We start from the raw sequence: 23322 nt of genomic DNA, 5'->3' as shown, positions 1-23322 counted from the left end.
CCGTGGTTAATTACTGCCTCTTCTACAACTTCATGTCTGCAGGGAGGGGCTTTGGAGGCTGAGCTGAAGCGCAGCACTGGGGGGGGGTTGTATTCATTCAACTTTTAATTCAAGAGCCCACCATCATCTCAGGCTTAAACCAAATGTTATCCATACAGCAACAGTTTTTGCAGCATATTTACGACCAAATATTCAAGCCACATTTACATTTAATCATTCAACTTTTATCCAAAGTAGCTCTCAAGTAAGGAACAACTTTGATGCTTCAGTGCAGTAAGAGACACTGGTGTAAGCATTACATTTGAAATATTTCATCTGTTGCTAAGGACAGAGGAGCTTAGGAAGCAGTGCTTGGCCAAGTCTGGTGTATGATTCATCATTAGATGGAAACAGAGCCTTTGGAGGAGTTTTTATTGACCTAAAAGGTTGTGAGATTTTCTGCCTGTAAGTTTCTGCCTCTGTCTGCAGTTTAGACTCTCAGAGCCCCAGTTGGTAGCAGAGTTTCTGGCTGCTGCTTCAGTAAACACTTACTAAACCACTGAAGTTGCTGGATGAATATCAGACTTAACATGAAACGGTAACACGGCAAAGGAGATGGTACACAAACACTATTCTTTTATTTTTCATGACTCCCAAGTGTAAATCCAAATGCTGCTGACAAGCCCTGCCCACTGATTTCTAAAGGTTTCTATGTTTTATATGAATCCCAACATGTGTCTGGTACTGAGACCACCTACGGCTGAGTTGTCAGTTTTAGCAGGGTCTAAAGGCAGCTTCACACTATAATTTCAGCTGTCTTATAAGTTTACACAGTGCTGCAGGCATTTAATTATATTGGCTATGGCATCATGTTTGATTGATTCACTTCTTTGTTTGAATCTCACAAATTATGTTTAGCTCATTTGGCTTCTTCCTGAAAGATTTGTCAGAAATTTGTCCCTGGCTATCTTTGGCCACTAAAACTGTGACAAAGGCAGTCTCTCTACTGCTTTTAGCCACATTAGAAAACATCACTGGCATTATTTCACACTGATCATCTTTCATCTGGTTATCCTAGAATCGCACAGTCACTGATGGCCAGTATCTGGCCATCATTCTATACAATAATAGAATATGATGGATTATCATTGTGTTTAAAAGCAGTGTGTGTTAAATAAGACTGCTATTCACAGGAATGAGACAGGTTTAGTACTGAGTGGGCATGTCCCTTTCTAGGCATCACCTTGAATTCTCAGTTTTAGAAATATAAAGTACTATGCACAAGTCTTAATCCAGCCCTAATTTCTTTACATTTTGCTTCCAAGGACACAGAATTTCAAATGTCTTTTTATTTTTCAAATATTGGTCATGTACCCAATATTTTCCTGAGTTCTTATGAAGTTTTATGGTGGGATGAATCCTCCCCAGAGCCCGGACCTCAACATTATTGAAGCAGTGTGGGATCATCTTGATGGAGGACCGAACAAAAGGCAGCCAACATCCAAAGAAGAGCTTTGGGATGTCCTTCAAGAAGCCTGGAGAACTATTCCTGAAGACTCCTTAAATAAATGACAGAAAGCTTGTCTAAGAATGTTCAGGCTGTGTTGGAGAATAAAGGTGTACAGATCAAATACTCATGTTAGAGCTCCTTAGAAACTCTGTTACTTCCTCATATTCTGTATTTAAATTTATGTTGGGCCATATTTAAAAAAATCACTGCAACTATTTCCTGTTTTCATGGAAATATATAAAGAAATGAGGATAGACTGGACTTTTGCAACTGTGAACCTCCTTTAGTAATCAAATTCCCTCTTAAATAATCCTGTTTCTAGCTTCAAAAACATTGGTCGTATGGTCAATAATCAAATTCTGAACACATGGTTGATCACACACAGTTGCAGTAATCGCTCAGTGTTCATGCAAAAGAAAATGTCACATACCATTTTCCTGCTGCTTATAGGAACATACATCGTGTGGAACGAAAACAGCTTATTTTGAGGCCTCTACAGACCTCAGTTCATTGATAGGGTGACTAGAAGCAAGATATGCTAAAAAGTGTTTACAAATGACAATAACTAATGTCTCAACCAGTTTAAACCGTATTGTTCAGTGTTGTTTAAATACTGAATACCTTCTGGACCAGTTACAGCTGGTAAGATCAGTGTTATCTTTGTGTGGATTTATGTTTCTGAGGAGGTGCATGTCAGGCTACAGAGAAGCTACGGTGTGGGCTTCGATGTAGGATCCATAACGCCTGACTGAGTTACTGTAGGTGTGTAGGAGTGTTCGAGGTGTTCTCTGATGAGATGAGTCTTTAGAAGTTCCTGAAGGCAGAGAGGGACATCCCTGCTCTCATAGTCTTTGGTAGCTGGTGCTACGAAGGTGGAACCACAAATGAGAACAGTTTGGACTGAGACTGCCTTGTTTGTTGGGCTGGCAGAACCAGATGAGGTTCCTGAGAGGAACACAGTGGTCCAGAAGGAGCATCAGCCATAAGCCATGACTGAGTTTAAACAGCTGCTGCAGACCCAGAAGTCACTCTGTAGGCAGCATTAGGGACTTGAATTTCATTTAGGAGGTCAATGAATAGTTGAATTCTGTGACCTTGTTGGCTGATCAAAGACTCTCCGCCGTGTTCTGGACCATCTTTAGTGGTTTCACTGTGAAGGCGGTTAGACCTGCTCAGTGAACAGTGCTTTGCTGAGATTTGTTTCCCCTTTTCCAACATAACTCAAATCAATCACTTTTTGTGTTACTTCGGCTGCATATTTTTTCAAATTCTTTCGTCAGGCTCAGTTCTTGTCACTCAGAGAGAAACCTGTAAACACGGACACGTGAATAGCAAACCTACTTCTTTTTGCATACGACAAAGATAGACAGCCGAGCAAGTGACGAGCAGCCTGGACGAAGCTGAGCGCCTGTAAGGTGATTCCCCCTCTGAGTTTTACAGCTCCTAGGTTCTTTATAGGCCATTGCCTTGCTGTGATGGTGTTCAGGTTTTCAGTTCAGTTAAATTCAATTCAGTTTTATTTATATAGCGCCAAATTACAACAATTGTCATCTCAAGGCACTTAAATAATATAGTCCAATTCAAGCCAATTGGAATTCAATTAATTGTAATCATAATCCAATTAAATCCAATTAATTAATTTCAAAATAATCCAATTCATTAATATAAAGCCAATTCAAAAACAATATCCAAGCTAAGGAAACCAACAGATTGCACCGAAATTTGTCTTCAGTCCAATTTCCTGTCCTGAGCGTGACTGTGGCGACTGTGGAAAGGAACGATTCCCTTTTAACAGGAAGAAACCTCTGGCAGGAAGGGTGGCCATCCGCCTCGACCAGCTGGGGTTTGAGAAGACAGAAAAGAGGGGCGAAAAACAACACAACGCCATTCAAAGGATACCTGTTGGAACAGGAAAACACAAGTTAATAACCACAATAATGTCACATGTACATGATATCATTTGATAACACGATATCATAACATTTTCATCCAAAGGAGGATGTTGGCTCCTATTTATTTCCTGCAGAGATTCAGAATTGGCTTTTTTTCTGCCATGGTAAGCTCCTCAATATTATCTTGTGATGATGACGCAGAAAATTGTGTTTTAAAAAAAAATTACTTACTACATATTTTTTCTTCGTGAAATCAGTATTAGTTCAAGTTTGAACCTTTTTTTCAAGGTTGGATTAGCAGCCAGGAAAAAGAGGAAGCAGCCTCTGTAAGATGATTGTAAAGGTGTGATTGTATTGGAGGATGGAGGACACAAAGAGGCACTAATGAGAGAAAAGAGCTTATTTCACAAACAGGGGTTAAAGGGTAACAAGACACTGTCAGAACAGTCACAATTACAAAATCAACAAAAGGATAAATACAGGAAGTGAAAAAAACTATGGGAAGTTTATTTTCAAAACATCAAGCTCATTAAAAAGTGACACTGCTGGAGGTCTGCTGGATTCCCTGCAGTGTTCATACTGAAACTGGGGTTGCTTTAGAGAAAATGATGTCATCACACCAAAGGGACAGCACTCAGGTTGAATGGTATGAATAGTAATAATAATAAGATCTGTGAGTCTTCCTTTATTATCTTCTTTCGGAAACACTGAAGCAGTAAAAAAGCTGTTTTTTTATTGCGACCACAATATCCAGAGTGATCCAGTACAGATTGGACCTGCTTGCACCCTCCTCCTGTGAGCTCCTTCAGTTTTTCAGATGCAGAACTTACAAGAATCAGGAGATGCAGGACCAGCTAAAATTACACCCGGCGTGCCAAGTATTGTGACACAAAGGACGGGATTCAGGAAAGTTTCTTTTGTCTTGGGTGATATTAGACCTTTTCACCTCCCATTGAACCCATTGAATATCATCTCCTTTGTAAATTTAACATAATATCAAATAGACTCCAGGCTTTGATAATTCTAATACTGTGGATGTATCATCATGTAAGTTTACATATATCTTATAATGTAAAAAAGCTGCATTGAACAGAGACAGTGAGTGAAGACGCTCTCAGATGCAGATATTTATATATAACTTTTGTTCTTGTTTTACGAGTTTAGTCTTTACTATCCTCAAGCAAAGCTTTTTAATCAAACAACCACAAAAATACACATGAAGTTTCAGCACAGGACATCTGGTTGCAAACATCCTTCAGGTTTGTAATGTTCAGGCGGTGGTTTATGGGGGGCCCCTGGATGTTTTTGCCCCTTGGCACCTTAACTGGACAAGTCTTGCCCTGATAGTTTGAACGAGTGTAAACTTGAAAAGTTTTGACAAATCTGAGAGGTTATTTGGTGGAAGTTTTTATTCCTGGTTCTGGTCTTACTCCTGCGAGTTTGGGCATGTGTAAAGCGGTCAACGTTCCTCCTGCCTCAGCACAAAGGAGACAGAGAGCACTGTAAGACAGAGCTGAAAGAGCTGCCTTTAGATAATCAGCCTTGAGCGGCTGTGACGGTACTGTATGTCCTATAACAGTACCGCATGCTCCCTGTTTGTGATTTGCTGGAGGTGTTTGTGTTTCCTGAACCGAGAAGGTGTCTTTTAGAGGGAATACTTACAGGGGAGAAGAGTGAAGAAGGAATAAATTTGTATGAGAATGAGATCGCACACAGAGGTCCAGCAATGCAGATGTAGAGCAGCTGGGCAACGACAAGCAGACAGAAAATTCCAAAAAAGCTTGCTTCCCCTAAACCCCACATGACTCACTTCCCTCCCGTCAGTCAGACAACAATGCGCTCTGTGGCACGTAACAGCTTCACCCCAGTTTGGAGCATGACTCATGTTTGATTGCCTGTAAAAAGGAATCCAAAGTAGGCTCGTTTGCTTCCTTTTAGCCTCCATTAACCTCAGACGGAGCATGGAGAGCTGCATAAATCCTGCAGGTCCTCTGGGTCTTGACGGCCTCGGAGGGCGTCTTGTCTCCTGCTGAGCCTGAGAGCAGGCAGGAGGAAGTGGCTGCAGGGGGAAGGGCCCTGACTGACACAAAGGTAATTAAATATGGTCTTTGCCACGAATAAAGCATAAAAAACCTGCAGATAGAAAAGGGTTTTTCTAAAAGGTTTTTTTTTTTTTTTTCAAAAAGGAACTTTTTTGCATTTCAAATGAATAGTTCAAGCACATCTACAGTTCATTTTCATAAAGAGTTGGAGGTGATAGCAGCTCTGGGAAAGTTCCCCCCGGAAATATGAAGTAAAGTACTCACTCAGATACTCTACTGGAGAAAAGTATTGACATACTTGAACTATACCTTAAAAAATGCTTCTTATTCAAGTTTTTTTATTTTTTATTGGTATGGAAAATGCAACACAAAGAGAAAACATGGTAAATTAAAATTTTATTCCAGATCTTTGTTGGAGAACTTTGAAACAACCACCACCCCATACTGTTGCACACCTTAAGACGTGTTTACAAGAAGAATGAGACAAAATAAGATATCTCAAACAGCTGCATATAGAGTTTCCAACCCATTAAGATTAGATCATTTTGCTGAAACATATTCTTGAAAGAGTTTTTATAATGACACATTTAACTTATCTCTGGCTTGTTGAATTAAGTGAATGTATTTTCTGTCTTTTTTCGGTCTGCACAGGTAAAGGACACTAACTTTCTACGAGTGTCTGCTGATTATCTTGAGTGTTTTTGCATCACTCCCATTTAATTATCAGATGACTGAAGTACAGTCCCTGCTTCTTGTCTGAAGGGATGGAAAGTGCTCTGTAATTACAGACAGACGGCAGTGAAGAAAAGGACAATGTGTGAGAATCTAATTCTGCTTTTGACCTGGAATTATTGCAGTCCACAGCCTGGTTGTTGTTTTGAGGCTGAAAGCAGAGTGAGTTGGAGCTCTCAGTGGAGTCCTGCTTTAGGAAAAGGTTGTGGAGAGAATGTTGAAGCTGCAGCACTTAAATCTGATCATGATGTGCACAAACAACACAGTTTATTTTATAGATGAGAAGCAGGAAACGTGTTGCTCTTTAATTTATGGTGTGAATGGGGTGATACTCTTCACTCTGATGACGTGTTTAACCTAGCAGCACATGTGATTAGTTTTCTCGTGTGTATGCGCGCACATCTGTTTGGTGATTAGCTCCTTTGTTTTGACACGATGTTCTCTTTAATTAACAGTCCCTCAGTGGGACTTCTCATTTGCATATTTACATATTTGCATAGCTCATAATTTGCTGGTTGCCGCTCTCGCTCAGCGTCAGGTTAGTTTGCTCTTGGTTGAACCCCTGCTTGTACCGCTTTCTGCTCCTTCTCTGTGGGGATACCTTGCCCTTATTTCCCCTTTAAAGACTCATCTGCCGCTCCTCATCTCTCCTGTAAACCAACGGGACGCTTTCAGATGAGCACAGAGGAAATGAGATGAATCAGAGGGTGTTTTGGTGTAAACCCACACACACAGTGACAGTGTGTGACTGGGGCTGTTGTGTTGTCGGCGTCCTCTGTGACCTACAGAAAAGAGGCAGCTATTTCCATCATGCCACCACCTCACCTCACTGACCGTGTAATGGAGCGCTGCCATCGCTAGATTGGCTCCCTCGCCTTAAAACACCACTCAGCTGCTGGTGCCTGTGCCGCCACCGCCGGGTTTGGAAAAGCAGTTTAGCTCCGCACGGCTCAGTGCGCGGGGGTGTGAGTGTTTGCATGCATACCACTGTTGTCACAGAGAGTGTTCGCCGTTTGATGGGGGTCACGAGGAAGCTACTACACATTAATCCTCACATTTGCTTGATGTGTGCTGATGGAAACTTCCAACAAGTCTATTAGAAGTAAAGTTCTTTATCTGACCCTGCTGGAGGTCTTAAAGGGTCAGTTCACATAAATGACAAAAGGATTTCTTTCTGGAGAGGCTGCGCACATGTTGGGTGAACTCACCCTTTACTTCTACACACCATGTTTCATTGTATTGGGTCACAGTGTGGTGCACTGCACTTTCACTCCAAAGTACTTCTATTTTAACTATTTCCCACTATGTCAAACATTCTGAGGAGGAAAAGAAACTCACTTTCTACCCATTTTATGTAAAATGTGACATCAATTCCAGAAGGTTGGGATGCTGTTCAAAATTTAAATGAAAACAGAAAGTAATGATTCCAACAACATTCCAAAAATCTATATTTTATTCTTAATAGAGCACAGAAAACAAGTCAAATGTTGAAAGTGAGACATTTTACTTTTTCAGAAAAAAATGAGCTCATCTTGTATTTGATGGCAGGAGCAACAAAAAGCTGAAAAAGTAAGTGAAACTAAAGAGAAACGCTGTGAACATGTTGTAACTAATCAGTTTAGTTAACAGCATGATTGAGTATAAACGAAGGACCATAGAGAGGCAGAGTCTCTCAGAAGTAAAGATGGGCAGAGGATCAAAAACCTGAATAAAATTGTGTCTACAAATGGTGAATTTTCTGAATAACGTTTCTCAATCGAAAATTATGAAGACTTTGAATATTCCACCTTCCACAGAACATAATACCATCAAAAGATTCAGATAAACTGGAGACATCTCTGTGACCTTCAGGCTCTCAGGCAGCTCTGCATTAAAAACAGACCTGATCAGGTCATGAGTCAGAACTCCTAGGCGGGTTTGGGGGCATGCTCCCCTGGAAATTTTTTAAATTCTGTTATTTAAATCTGGCCAGTCTTAAGGAGCAAAAACATGACTTGAAGGCCTATTTTGTTTTGTTTGTGATCAGAGAACATCACCCTCACCCTAAATGATTTGCAAATGAGTAAAATTGGAAAATTAATTTAATCAAGTCATGGATTAGGAATAAAAAGGAATGAACTCTCCTTGGACAGAGGGATAATATATACAAATGCTTCATATTTCCTTCAGTATTTAAAATAGATACCCAAGCCCTATTACACTACCATGTTGATGATAGTGCCTAATTTGTTCACTCTTGTTAAGGAATACTTCAATTATCATGCATTATACATCTGACTTTAAAAACGTATACAGGTCTGGCATAGTCTCTTCCTTTTATAGTACCCGCTCTCCCTCTATCATTGATCCTCTTCTTGCTGCTTGCCCCAAAGATGAGCTTGGTTTGGCTCAGCCTTTTCCTCCCTATCCTGTTTTCCCTTTAGTGAAGAATATAAACACAGTCAGATACAAAACTGATAGAGATTAAAACAATACGCCATTTCAATATCATGTAATCAGATGTGTCAGAAATCTTAAAAAACCTTGAGGGCGGTGCAGAGCTTTTAAATTTTGATGTAAAAATGGGGCATTCTGAGGCTTTTTGCAGGACCATTATGGTGACTCAAGAAGTAAGGGCAAGTTACCACAGAAAATGATTAATTATCTTTATTATTTTGAAAATTAACCGCGTGTTTTATTTTGCTTCTGCGCACAACTTCCTGTCCTGCACGATCTGCTCTGTGCAGTGTTGCTGCATTGTGCTCCGCATCCGCCAGAAATATAGAACAGGTTCAGCATCCATCATTGACAAATCAACACTGAATAAACGTTTCATTTTCAATCGAAGACGTCGCTGACATTTCAATCGCAAAATGAATGTTGACTCAACCGATGGAAATTGATTGACTGACTGAGTTAACCAAAATTAAACTTTGATTTGATGTTTCCTTGCTATCTGAGTAGTACGCTGGGCTGCAATAAAAAATCTCCACATTAAAATTGTTTTTTTTCTCAAAGTCATCTACCACTTAAACTGCTCTCCATCTACATTTTTAGCTTGATGTACTCCTCTTCCAGTGACTGGTGTGACTGACTGACTCACTAACGGTAGCGGTAACAACATCAAAGTCCGACTTGTGTGTGGTAGTTACCATAGACAGTGCATATTGTAGATGACGCGCAGCACGTATGTCCAAACTGAGCCACTGTTTTATTAAACAGCGCTACTCTTGGCTCTTCAAATACAAAATCACCACAATTAAAAAAAAATGTAAAAAAATACAGAGGACACGACGTTGGTGTCCTCAATGGTAGTTAAGGCCTTGGACCTGATTCTGTCCTGGAAATCAGTGGATGGCCTCAGGAACACTTCCAGAAATCATTGTCTGTGAACACAGCTCACCATAACATCTATGAATGCAAGTTAAAGCTCCATCATGCAGAGAAGAAGTCATATGTGAACAGGATCCAGAAGCACTGCCGTCTTCTCTGGACCAATGCTCATTTAAAATGGACTGAGGCAAAGTGGTTGTTCTATTGTCAGATGGATCAAAAGACCCAGGACTGCTGAGCAGCTAGAATCCTATTTCAGACAAGAACGGGACAACATTCCACTCCCAAAGGTCCAGCAGCTGGTCTCCTCAGTTCCAGATGTTTACAGATGTAGTTAAAAGAAGAGGTGATGCTTACATGGACCTGTTGAGAAGTGTTGCTGCCAGTACATTTAAGATGAACTGATATATTTCTTCAAATAGTAAAATATCTCACTATCAACATTTGAGGTTTTTTTATGTTCTATTTATAAGGTTTGTTGGGTTTGTAAATCCCAACATTCTTTTAGTATTTCATAACATCTATGATACATCCATTTTAATTTTTTTTATTGTCTTTTTTTTTTTAAAGCACTTTGTTTTAATGTTGCCTGAATGATCTTTGTTCTTTACTCTGTTAGTGGATAAAATAGTCACATGTCAGTGAGCTCTCATGTATAAATAAAGTTTTTTATAGTCTCACTCAGGAACATATAGAAGCCATATTGGTTCAAAGCACAAAATAGCAGTTAACGACTATAAAGACAATATAAATGTAAAGCAACTGCACTTATGGGTTCCAAAATCATTCCATGCTTACATCTGCCTTTTAAAATGGTACTGTAGCTACATATGTATTAAATGAAAGTGTCACACATGTCATAATGCAGAACTATAACAATTAGGAGAATATTTATGAGGAGTGGTGGCATCATGACAAACTCCATCTAATCAAATATTATCCAACAAGTTTTTACTTTTATGTTTTGCTTTCTGTCAGTTAAGTATAAAAAGCTAATAATAAATACATGGCTATTGGCACACATGTCAAATTAATACTGCCCTGTACAATGGCTGAGACTTTTGGACACTCAACCAATATATAGTCTTTTGTTTTAGTCATGAGTTTTAAGAGAAAGAGAAAACAAACTTTGTTCCCTTGTGTACGAATGAAACTCTTGCAGAGGCTCTCCTTCATCTAGTGCTATGATGGCATTTGAGGAGAGTGCTGTCTGGAGGGTTCAGACAGACACAAAGTGAACTTTTGATGCTATGTGACTGCACATGTGATGTAAGTGGATGCATTTGAGTGTTTAAACTTGAGCGTAAGGAGTTTTAGAGGTTTCATCTGGTGCACAGAGTCAGGAGGATTCTGTGTAAAAGGAGGATTTTTTGGTCTTTTCAACCATGCATATTTTGTGGCTCCAGGGTTTGTACGACTTCAGGGAAACTTAAAGTCGTACAAAACTGCATCAGTCTGAGTAGCAAGCAAACCAGCCTATTTTCTTCAACAGTCTGTTTTTAATAGTGTTCCTAATGATCAGAATATACAGTTTCTTGCAAGATCAGCCAGTTCACCTCCTCTTTGTGTCGTTTATATCCCCCAGGAAGCTTCATACTGTCTTTGCTCTTAATCATAAATCATGAGTGAATTCTTTATGCACATAAACACATTAACTCTGGTGTCTAACTGTTTTAAAAATGTATTTCTATTTTATGAAGACACATGGAGTTTGAGTAAATGATTAATCTCTAAAGAAAATATCAGCATTACGTATTTTATAGTATGTAAAGATTGGGACTTACTAAAATTGTTAATATTAATCCATTAATAAACACATCAGTGAAGCTGCATATGAGGAGTTATGCAAATTCTTTAAATATGATTAAATAGGACTTGAAACATTCCTCAGTTTGGATACTGTCACATTAATGTGTTTTAGAAATAATGTACTGAATTTTATGAATAACAAATTATGCTATAATGCCAACATTTTACTGTTATTTGATGGATTTACTTGCAGAAAGAATAAATGTGTTTTTGTGGTGAGTTTTGAGGCGGGTGTTTGTGTGTCTCTGGGTGTGTGCGCACTGTTTATCCCCATTAATGCAGACATGGTAATTGAATAACACTGCAGGATCTTGGAGTCGTTTACGCTGTGACTGACAAGTCAGGGTTAAACGTAAATAGTGTGCAGGTGGGTGCATGTCAGCCAGCAAACCTTTTCATACATACATATATGTGACTGAAGGGATGCTATCATAAGAGTCATACATGACTACGCGTGTGTCTGTATTTACACTGGAGATAATTAGATGAGTTGGTTCCAGCAGTGTGTATGTGAGTCCTGTCATTCTGAATAAGTCGTGCTGCCTGACAGTCAGTAATGAGGGCATCACGACTCATCAGCCTCACTGTAATTTCATTTGCATATTCTTGCACACGGTGACTGCACATACATAACTTAGAGTTTTGTTCCCATCTGTCGTTACTGGTCTGTTGTAGTCTGAATCTGTTGATCTGTTTCAGTCTACCTGTTTGGGTCAGTTGGCCTGGTCCAGTCTGGTGGTGTGTTCTAGAGCCTTTTCCAGTCTAGGTGATTTGGTTCATACGTGACTAGGATTGCACCACTGTCGGTCAGTTTGCCTGTTCCAGTCTGGATTAGTCTGGTTCTCTTGGCCTTTCCCAGTCTTTGTCTTTTGGTCTGTACCTATTTGGGTCTATTTCCGTTTTCTAGTCTGTAGTTCAGCTCCTTTTTGGATCTGTGTATCTGTTTGAGTATATATAATTTTAGGTGGTCCAAATGATGTCTGTTGCTGTTTTCCATTCTGGGATGAAGACTCAATTTTAAATGGACATCCATAAATATACTTAGAAGAGCTAAAGATTATTGTCAGATATGCAGAACTTTCCTGATTATCACTGAATCTCTACATTGTGAATACTTTACATGACAACAGGATTATCACACATTAAGTCCTGCTTCTTCCACAGTTAGACAAACAAAAACACAATTTTGAAACAATAAGGGGCCCAAGTTGTTTACCAACTCTATAGCAACAGTGTACTTCCTTTTTAGGTCCAACAACATCATGGAAACCCCAGTTCCAACACTCCAAGCAGGACTTCAGGGTTGTTAATGAGCCATTTTATGTTTGATTAAAATGTTAAAACCCAGGGACTTTAAAGCACAGAACACCCTGCAGCTATCATACATTGATTAATGTCCTCCCCATGTTCATCTGTGTTCTGCACTCTGAATCTCTGCTTTACTGCAAAACCCTCTGAGCCTTCTGTGTGCTATAAACCTTTGGTCATGTCTTATTTAAATATGTTTATTTTTTCATGTATTTTACTCCAAAGTCTCCTTGCTGTGAGTGTCTGAAATCTCATTTAGAGGAAATGTCTTGGGTCAGAGAAAGTACAGTTCTTTTTTTCTTCTTCTTGCTCTTGATGATTAGTTAGATGAATCTTTAACGAGCCCTGCAGGGAAATGAGAGAGCTACGGCAGGATTTGATCAAGTGATTTCTGAGACGGCACATTGAACCACTCAGCTATCTCTGCTGTGATTCTCCTTCTGTCTTCGGCTCTGACATCATCACTTTCTGACCTTCATTTGTCAGCGCTATTAACTGATTCTTGAATAATCACAGCATTTTATTTGAAGATCAATTATTGTTTTTATTTGTGTGTTGGTGGGGATGCTTGCAATTGACAGCTCTGAACTCCAAAAATAGGCTACAGATATACAAAACTGAATAATTTCCAACAGTTTATCCTGTTCTATCAACCATCAGGTGCCTGTAACTCATGAATGCTCCACTATGGGAACAGTCAAAGCTGAGATCCGACATAACATTTAAGTCTGGATTGAATGCCGCTTAAATCTTGTGTTGGACAAGTATAGGTTTTAGTCTTAGATTGAGTTCAAATGTGTAGAAAGTCAAGAGTTTAAAAAAGGGAAGACGGATAGTTCCATTTCTGTTTGAGAAAAACGTAATCATATTAATTATATCATGCAATAAATTATTAAATGTGAATTATGCTTTCATGAAATATTCAGTGTCACAAGCTAACGATAAAACTTTGATATTGTTCTTCTATTCTGGTCCACAGAGGACAGGAAGTCATGCTCTCAGGTGTTATTTTCATATATTAAATCAGGCAGATTGAGATCAAGGTCATTATTGCAGCAGTAAAAACAAAAATCAATCTTTGCATTGAAACCACAGAAAGGTGGTCCTCAGGAACAACAAAAGGATAGAGATAACGATGGCAATGCCAACAAAGTTGTGGGTTCTGGCAGCAGGTACACGTATAAGGGACAGCTTACTGGCAGCTTATTCCACAAGAGAGGGGCCTGATAACTGAAGGCTCTACCTCCCATTCTACTTTTAGAAACTCTGGGAACAACAAGTAAACCTGCAGTTTGGGAGCGAAGTGCTCTGTTAGGAAAATACCTTACAATTAAATCTTTACGATATGATGGAGCTCGGTCATTAAGAACTTTATATGTGAGAAGAAGAATCTTAAATTCTATTCTGAATTTAACAGGGAGCCAATGAAGAGAAGCTAAAACTGGAGAAACATGATGTCTCCTGTTAGTTCTCATCAGAACTCTGGCTGCAGCATTTTGGATCAGCTGGAGGCTTTTCAGAGAATATGTGGGACAGCCCAATAATAAGGAATTACGGTAGTCCAATCTTGAAGTAACAAATGCATGAACTAGTTTCTCTGCATCACCCTGAGACAGGATGTTCCTGATTTTAGCAATATTACGAAGGTGAAAGAAGGCAGTCATAGAAACCAGTTTTATATGTGCGTCAAATGATAAATTCTGGTCAAAAATAACTCCAAGGTTCCTCACTGTAGAACTAGAAGCCAGGGAAATACCATCTAGAGTAACTATATAACTAGACAATTTCTCCCTGAAGCGCTCAGGTCCAAAGAGAACAACTTCAGTTTTGTCTGAATTTAAAAGCAGACAGTTCTGAGTCATCCAGGTCTTTATGTCTTTAAGACAGGCTTGTAGTCTGACCAACCTGTTGGTTTCATCTGGTTTCATAGATAAGTACAGCTGATTATCATCAGCATAACAATGGAAATTTATGCCATGCTGTCTGATAATGTTACCTAATGGAAGCATGTATAAAGTAAAAAGAATCGGTCCAAGCACAGAACCCTGAGGAACTCCATGACATACGCCAACATGTGAGGAAGATTCTTCATTTACAAGAACAAACTGGAATCTATCAGATAAATATGACTTAAACCAGCCTAATGCAGTTCCTTTAATCCCAATAACATGTTCAAGTCTCTGTAACAGAGACAAATGTGGCACTTTTGTCCTGCAAAAATCAGACATGTGTCCAAGAGACCGTCCTCACGTTTCTTTGAAATAAATAACTGCCAGACACAACAGAACGTTCTCTCTGCAGTCTGCCTTGACAAAGGTGAAGGCGTCACTGAGTGTGTGTGTATTGGAGAGCAGCAATGAAGGTGTAGACCTTGAGAAAGGGGACATTTTAGCTTAACTTTGGGAGGCAGCTTCAGAGTGCTGTATGAAGGTAGAGAACGATTTATGCCCGGATCAGGTTCAATATGAGGTTGTGCAGGTCAGGTTAAAGTTGTTGAGAGGTACAATATGTTGACCCCACAAAGATAGAAGGACCAAAAGTGTTTAAATGTGAGTCAGACTGATAAGTGTTGGACATGGTGTGTCTATACTTGCATAATATGTCGTGTTTTTGTCAAGAGATGACATGTTTGCAGAACAACTCACAGCAGGATAACATTCAGCACACAGAAGTTAGAGGACATTGCGTAAAATGTACGGACAGTTGGACAGTTTTTCCTTTTTAATTGCATTAGTTTATTCTACTTTCCTGCACAGTATACTGACAATGTATCATTATCCAGGTCTTAACATATAACGATATCACAAAGATAGTTTAACTTGAAATAGGACAAGCAGAGGTGTATTAATGAGGGCTGCTTTCCATCGCATACACATGTTCTATAACTAACTTGCATGCACTGGTGGAAAAGTGAGATGCAGCCCTTATTAAAACACCTGAAATTAGCACCATATTTAGTACTTGTTTACATATCACAACTCTTCGCAGTATTCAACAATGATATATCATATTGCTGTTTTCCTAATATTGCATGTGAAAAAAGGTCCTTCTTTCAGTTCTAGGATTTGACTTATTAGGGCATCATAAAGAGTCATATGGTCCTCAGTGGGTCCTAAAATTATGTAAAAACCAACCTCAGATGAACATGACATATTACACTGTGTCATTAATTATTGGAGTAAAACTGAGACAAAACAGTTAAAAACTAAGTTCACCCTTACTACTTCCACAGGAATTAAGAGGGTAGGTATATAAAAGCAGAAGTTTTGAAGTGTAGAATGAGCTATCAACATATTTATGTTTTTTCCAGGAAATAAATCAAATTAAGTGTCTCTTCAATACAACATTTTGTCATTGCTTGGCCACATGCTGCTTTACAAACATTTAAATGTAAACTTTTATTTTATTTGGTCCTCATGTTTCCAAATTGTCCTCAAATCGGTGATCTAAATTTTTTTTTTGCTGAAAAAGCTGGATCAACACACACACACAGTGACCTCTGTGTGAAAGTCAAATGCACTCAGACCTGTCAAACTATATCACTCCACAGCTGACAAGTAAAGACAAACACTTTCACATGTACTTATGTGTCAAGCATTTGTGTAACAACACTGGTTTGTACTCCTGTCTATGAAAGGACATGACTCAGCTTTAAACATCTTGGCTAAATTCTTTAACCCTTAGCTCAAGATCTGCTCACAGGATCGGTGCACTAGCACACAAACATTCACATGTGGAGCCTATCCATCACCCAGCCTCAGTTACAGTGACATGTTTCTGTCACACCGCTGATCAGACCATACGCCAGCTAACACCCTGTTTTCCTATGGTCCTCGTTCTTAAAAATACTGCATCCAAGAGGACAGAAGAGGACTCGCGTCATAGCCCATAAGCGTCAGAAGCTGTGGAATTAAAGAGAAGAAACAGACACAAAAGAACAGAGGAGAAGTAGGACAGGCACTAGATTAAGCTCAGCAGCTGCACAGTTATTGCCAGTGACAGTTTCTTGTGCATTAACATATGCATGATGTAGTGGATCCTGCAGGACATGCATTCTGAAAATGCACATAATCTCCCAAACTACTGTGTGAATCGGCCTTTATTTCCTCAAGGATTTTCAGCTCTCTGAGAGTTTTCTGCGCATCTGTTCCATCCGTTTATGTTCCATTCTTATTGCATTTTTCAAGGACCTTTTTTTCAAGGACTTTACAAAAAATAGTGCAAATTTCAGTAGTATAACTTTCGTACATTCTCACTTAACAAATAGATGCGTGTGAATGTACATGTAAAATTCTTAATAGAGAAACTTGCCTTGAAATCTCTTTATTTTAGTGTATTTATTGCAATAAAGGAATCAACTTGAATGGAGGCAAATAAATAAAAGGACATGATTTTGTTCATGTTGAGTTAAACTGGTTAAATTGGACACACACTAGTGTCACTGAGTGGTTTTGGAAGGTTTTGATGATCTCAGATTTCAAAACACTCCGAAGTCTTGTCTTACATAGTTCTTTATTTATCCAGAAGGGTACATTTCTTTAGGCAGCTGTGTCCAATCCATCACAAAGCTAGCAGTGATAATGATTTTGTATTGTCATGTCTTAATAAACATGACGGTATACTCAGAGGTTTCATGGCAACAGCAGCAGACGGATGCTGCAGCCCGCAGCCTTCTCACTGTTTGCTACATTTGATTTTTGCCTTTTTTCTGCTGAAGCACACCTTAACTTGTATTACCTGAGACTGACATACACAGACAACTACTGATTAATACAGCTGAAACAAATATCAGTGCAGGTGGAATCACTGACTCTGAAAGAGCTAAATCAGCTTTTCTGCTTTTCTATGCAGAACACTATGTCCGGTGGCAGGAAAAGTGGATGAGGTGGGGACTCAACCAAACCAAATCTCACAGAAAGGAGGCATGTGATATACAGATGACAGGGAAACAATGCAAATATTAGAAGTCAGCCCAACGTTACTTATGAAGCACAAGTACAAACAAAAGTGCTGTTGAAAACAAAAGGTCAGCGAAATTCAGAATTACCCAAAAAGGAGAGTACGGGGGATGGAGGGGATTTTATTTTCTGTTTTGTGTTGCTTTCACTTCTACTTTCAGTTTTAGTTTGATCAGTGGCAAAAGCTGCTTAGTTTGGACAATCCAATGTCATAGATCTCACACCTCCAGGTGTTTTTACCACATCTGGGGGTGGGACTTATCACACTGGCAACCCAGCTGACCGATCTGGGTTAGGAACATCTTTACACCTCCATACATCAGAAGACAAGTTTTTGTCACTTCCCAAGGCACTACCATGTTATTCCAACACAGTACATCCCTCCATCATGTAATATGGTGCCAACAAGCCATGCTCATTTAATGTATTTCAGTGAGACCAGTCCACTGGGCTGCACTGGGATGGGGAACCAAAGCAAGTATCTCAGGTGCTGCTGGTTTTCATGATGCCACGGGTCGATACAATGACTCACAGTCTTAGACTTAAAGTTGAGAAGAAGATTAAAATGTCTCTAAAACAGATGAGTCTGTTAGAAAGAGTAAGTTAGATTGAAAGTTACAGGGTTGTTACTACTATTATTTGTTACAGGCTTTCTTCTTTTCAGTGGCAGCTGGAAATCAGCTTATAGTTGCATTACTGCGACTCTCTTAATTTGAGGGTGTTACACACTTTAAGACTGACCTTTTTTCCCCTCGTGTTGATGTGCATTCATTGAGGAAAGTAAAAATGTTCCATAGACTTTCTATTTGTGGCTTCATGCTGGTGCAATGATATACTGTCACTAAACTTAACTAGGTGAGGTAGAAAATAACTGGAGAGTAAATAGCAGGTTGTTTGTTAGATGATTCACATAAGAGGGCTGGACTGGGACCAGCTGCTGTTGGATTTGCATTATGGAAGTGGGAGGTCATGGTGAGAAAAGGATAAAGGAAACATTTCTGTGTGGGGCTCTAAGTCAGGCTGCAGAAACAGGAAATCGGAGACCGTTTTGGACTGGTTTCATCGCAGCTTGATGGGAGACAGACAGAACACTGGACTTTGATGGGATGATGGTGTTTGGATGTGAATTATTGTTCTATTTACTTTCCACAAATCCAAAAATTGCACTAGAAGAACTGTTTGAGGTCATCAGACATCATATAACAAACCACCAGCTAGTGTTTTGGTAAAAACAGCCTTTTTTTTTTTTCTTTATCTAATTCGCACCAGTTTAAGAGGACAAGCTGACATTCCCATTGGATCATATTCTACTGATGTGATGTATTCTTTGTTATAGAAGGACTGGACTTATAACTTTGTCATACATGATGACAGGCGGAAGATTCTGTCTTCTGAACACATCCCCTTGTTGCATTTATGCATATTATCCTCAGATTTCTGTGGGGATGTCTGTAGTAGTTCTGTTCACAATACAACAGTGGAGCCACTGAAATATGCTATCATATTCTGAGTGAAGTGCTTACAAAGTTTATGAGCAACCCAACTATTTATATACTGTTTAGATCATCATTAAAATGTGTGTGACGTTGTGTCATTTCTCATCATATGCAGCCAATAGTATCTGAAACTTAGTTTGTGTTATGTATGTATGAATAAACACCAAGTGCAACTAATCAACTGGTGACTGGGTATAAAAAAGAGCACCTTATAGAAGCAAAGTCCCTCAGAATCAGGCTGCACGGTGGTGTGGTGGTTAGCCCATTGCCTCACAGAGAGAGGGTTTCAGGTTCAATCCCCACCTGAGGCCTTTCTGTGTGGAGTTTGCATGTTCTCCCTGTGTATGTGTGGGTTCTTTCCAGGCACTCCAGCTTCCTCCCACCATCCAAAAACATGCATGTTAGGTTAATTATTAGGTTAACAATTAATTGGTGACTCTAAAAACTGTCCTTACGAGTGAGTGTGAGCATGCATGATTGTTTGTCTTTGTGTGTGGCCCTGTGATGGACTGGCAACCTGTCCAGGGTGTACCCCACCTCTCGCCTGATGACCGCTGGGATAGGCTCCAGCCCCCCTGCGACCTGACTGACAGATTAAGTGGGTATAGAAAATGGATGTTCCAAAAAATGTTTTTTTAAATTTGGGCTGTAATTCAGACAAGCCAGCAGTGCTCCATATGAAAGTGGCCAAGTCTTTAATGTTTGTCCAGAGTTTGCAGTTTGCATCTTTAACCATTTAAGTAGGTGATGATTGATAATGTAAAGCAGAAAGTAGCTCAAAGGCTATAAAATGTTTTCATATAATTTCATTTTGAAGCAGATATGTTTGGCCTGCACAGGGTGGCCCTGTGATGGACTGGCGACCTGTCCAGGGTGACCCTGAGTTGGAGTTGGATTGAGTGAGCATAGAAAATGGATGGAGAGACAAGCAAATTGAGTACCAATTTTCTGCATACATGTATAATCTGTACCACCATCAAGTGTCAAAGATCTATAATGTTACATTACCCATTTTTAGTAAATTTATTTTAGTTTCAATCATTTGTTACATCTGTGCCACTATGGGTCCTTATGTGTTAATGAGCAGTTTTCACGGTGCTCAGATTGACTTAAAATGAAGGAAAATTAAGTGCTGCTCCTGTTAGTGTCTCTTCTGTTCTCTTTGAAGTCAAGAGATGCTGCATCCACAAACCTAATGATTTTTCTCATGCATGCTGCTCAGAGGACTGTATGTTTTTAATTGAATTCAGAGACATCCAGTCAATCGTTCTGTTCCAACACCTCTTCCTCTTTGCTTGCAGAGGGTAAGCAGTAATGTGTGTGTGTTACAATAGTAACACTATATTGTGTTTGCATTCTCTCAGCTTTTATTTCACTCATAGGAATTTGTGGCCTTTCTCTGCTGTTGTTATAAGTTGACCTTGTGAGTAGCTTATGTTGTAAAGTTATTTAATTCCTCTAGATTATTTGTCCACGTTCCCCACAACCTAAAACCTACAAACAATTTAATTTAACTTGAGATATCTTGGTTGTCAGGGCACCAACTGATATTGACGAGTGCAGATGGTTATTTTTTTACTAAATCCAAAATGTTAGCTGGTGCTTACTAATTTTGAAACTGCTCTTTCAGTTATGTTTATTTTTAAGTTTGCTTCCTTATTCTAAACCATAGTCCCATGATTGTGGTTATTTATCTTAGTGGGAGTTAACAGACTTAAGGGCTATCACAGGTAATAATTAGAATGGTCAAATCTGTGTAATAAATTATGAATCTTCTCTTTTTATATACTATTAGTTTAAATCCTTTGTGGCAGTAATATAATCTTTTTCCAATTAATATTTGAAACTAATATATTTAACTGACAAATAATGTAAAGTAGAGAAAAGTGACTCATTCATCCCAATCTTGTGACTCTATAACATTTTCCTCTTCTGTTCAGTTAGAGTCACGACAAACAGATGTCATTGGGGGGGTGTTGAAACCACTGACGATCACATGATCTGAAGCTGCTTCACAATAACATGAAATGTTGGATCTTAATTAACGGCTGTACATATGACAAACAGCTGGTGATGATTCAGTCTGTGACATTAAATCACTGTAGAAGAAGAAAACTCAATTGGATGTCACTAAAAGAGACGCAGTCAAAGCTCAGATGATGGGATGCCATATGGGGAAAGGTGTTTGACATACAACATTAAACCTTTGGAGTCATTTGTTTACCCCTTTGGTTTTTATGTGCAAACTAATGACACAGAAAGGTGGATTTTAGATGTGAGTCAAACCAATATAGTGCATACAGAAAAGGGCACCTGATTAAAAATAATACCAAGATTTATAGCAGTAGACACCTGCAACTGGATGTGTATGCAGCCAGAAGGAAAAAACATAGCTGGTCGTCATGAGATTATAAAAAAAAACTTCTATAATGAATGCAGATTCTCATAGTTTGTAAATTCTTATTATCTCAATAATTAAATAACTCAACCATAAAACTTTCATAATTTGGAGGTGATGCAGACTCGTAGAAAATGGAAGCTGACAGTATTTCTGAATGATACTTCCTGGCTGTTTCTGCTCTGTCTGTATGACAACAAATATAAGCAGTGGTGGTAAAGTTGATTTCACTTTAACAGAAATGACACCAACTGTAAACAGAACTGACATGACTGACAGCTAGCTTAGTCTGAGAAATAAACTGGCACTGACTGCAATGTTGGTGCCAATTCCATCTTCATTATCAAATATAATGAGAAATTACCAGATCTGGACAATTTTCTTTACAACAGATAGTGAGTGCCTGCTTGGCCAAACAAGAGGACCGGTGTTTATGCAAAGGGAAATCTACAAGAATACATATCTTTAGTTGCAGACAGTTATTCTCAATAGGTATAGAGATGAATTCTTATGACACAGAGTGTGCTGCCTTTGGGACTCGCAGGACCTCAGTTTGCTCTTTTTTTGGCCTGGATTTAAGACGTCTGCATCCCATCAGCATATTGAACATTTTCCATCCATCTTTTTTGATGACTGTTAAAGTTAACTGCTTGTCATCTAATGTTAGCATGTGCAAAGAGAGAGGAGAGCGGTTGGAGAGATTCAGTAGTGGGGTTACTGTTTGGTCAAGAGACCTGTCTTTGCTTTTTGCACGTTTTATGTTTTAATGTGAGACTTTTATCAGGTTGAAAAGAGCAATACAAATCGTCTTAAATTTTCTAACTGAACATGTTCTGGTCTTGAACTAGAAATTGTGGGTCGCTGTTATTCTTCACTGTCAGTCTGGATTATTTCCTCAGTTACACAACTGTAACATTTAAGACATCAGTAACCTCGTCGCATCGCTTTCTGTGCTGCACACTGATGGGTTTTCATTGTGTTGCTGCAGGTCTCGGCTTGCTGATTTCCACATGAACTGCCAGGTGACGCCTCACACCGTCACCACCTGCTCTCATGACAACTACAACGGCTGCCTCATGTCATACGTCGGCCTCATCGGTACGTCTGACCAGCAGCTTCAACTTGTGTTCTGCAACAGAGAAAAACAGGATGTTAATCCAGCTGTTAGGTTTTTTTGTTTTTTTTGTCAGCAAACAGCAGCTTGTTGAAAATTCATCTGTACAGCAAACTCTTTTAGGCAGAAATCTGAATCGTCTGTACACAGACTAAACAACTCAAATTCTGCAAATAAAATAAATTCTGCAGAAATATAGATTCTCACTAAAATGACCATTTTAACAGCAACAAAGCAAGTAATTTCATCCCTCTTGACCTCCGTTCACCAGCTGGCTTTTATCAGCCTCTTTCCTTGACATAATTTGAATCTTTCATATGAGGATTTAAAAAAGAGAAACACATCCCAGGTGACTCATTTCTTCTCTGAAAATCATCCAGTGATTCAATTTCCAATTTGGAAAAAATCCTCTTTACTTTTCTTCATGGATAATCTCCACCCTAATTCTTCCTCCCCCTCCTACCGTCTCTCTATGTCATCTCAGGCTCAGATGTAACGCCGAACTACAGCGACAACAGCCCCTACAACATCACAATCAGCCTGTGGTGCACCTGCAGGGGAACCGGCCATCAGGAGCACGAGTGTGACGCCTTCCACCGCGACTTCACCCACAACACCTGCCTCAGTAAGTCCTGCTTTAAATGTCAGGTCCAAATTGTAGTCCCAAATCCATGAAGAACAGAGGAAATAGTTATTCAAAGGCTGAGAGAAAATCCTCTAAAGTAAGGCGAGATTAGAATAATGCTGCTCCAATAGTTTGGATGTTTGCTTG

General features: G+C 39.3%; 1 protein-coding gene across 1 annotated transcript in view; it reads left to right on the top strand.

The window, feature by feature from the left end:
* gfra2b (GDNF family receptor alpha 2b) overlaps positions 1-23322 on the top strand; it is a 165223-nt gene that overhangs the window by 115904 nt on the left and 25997 nt on the right. The window contains exons 6-7 of the mRNA XM_072372204.1: positions 22425-22534; positions 23035-23175. Coding sequence (XP_072228305.1) covers positions 22425-22534; positions 23035-23175 — 251 coding nt within the window. The remainder of the gene's footprint in view (positions 1-22424; positions 22535-23034; positions 23176-23322) is intronic.

This window comes from Leuresthes tenuis, unplaced genomic scaffold (assembly GCF_036924035.1).
Source record: "Leuresthes tenuis unplaced genomic scaffold, fLeuTen1.0.hap1 SCAF_19, whole genome shotgun sequence".
In the NCBI taxonomy this organism is placed as follows: domain Eukaryota; kingdom Metazoa; phylum Chordata; class Actinopteri; order Atheriniformes; family Atherinopsidae; genus Leuresthes; species Leuresthes tenuis.
Note: the sequence above shows the minus strand (reverse complement) of the source record. Positions and strands in the feature narration are given on the sequence as shown.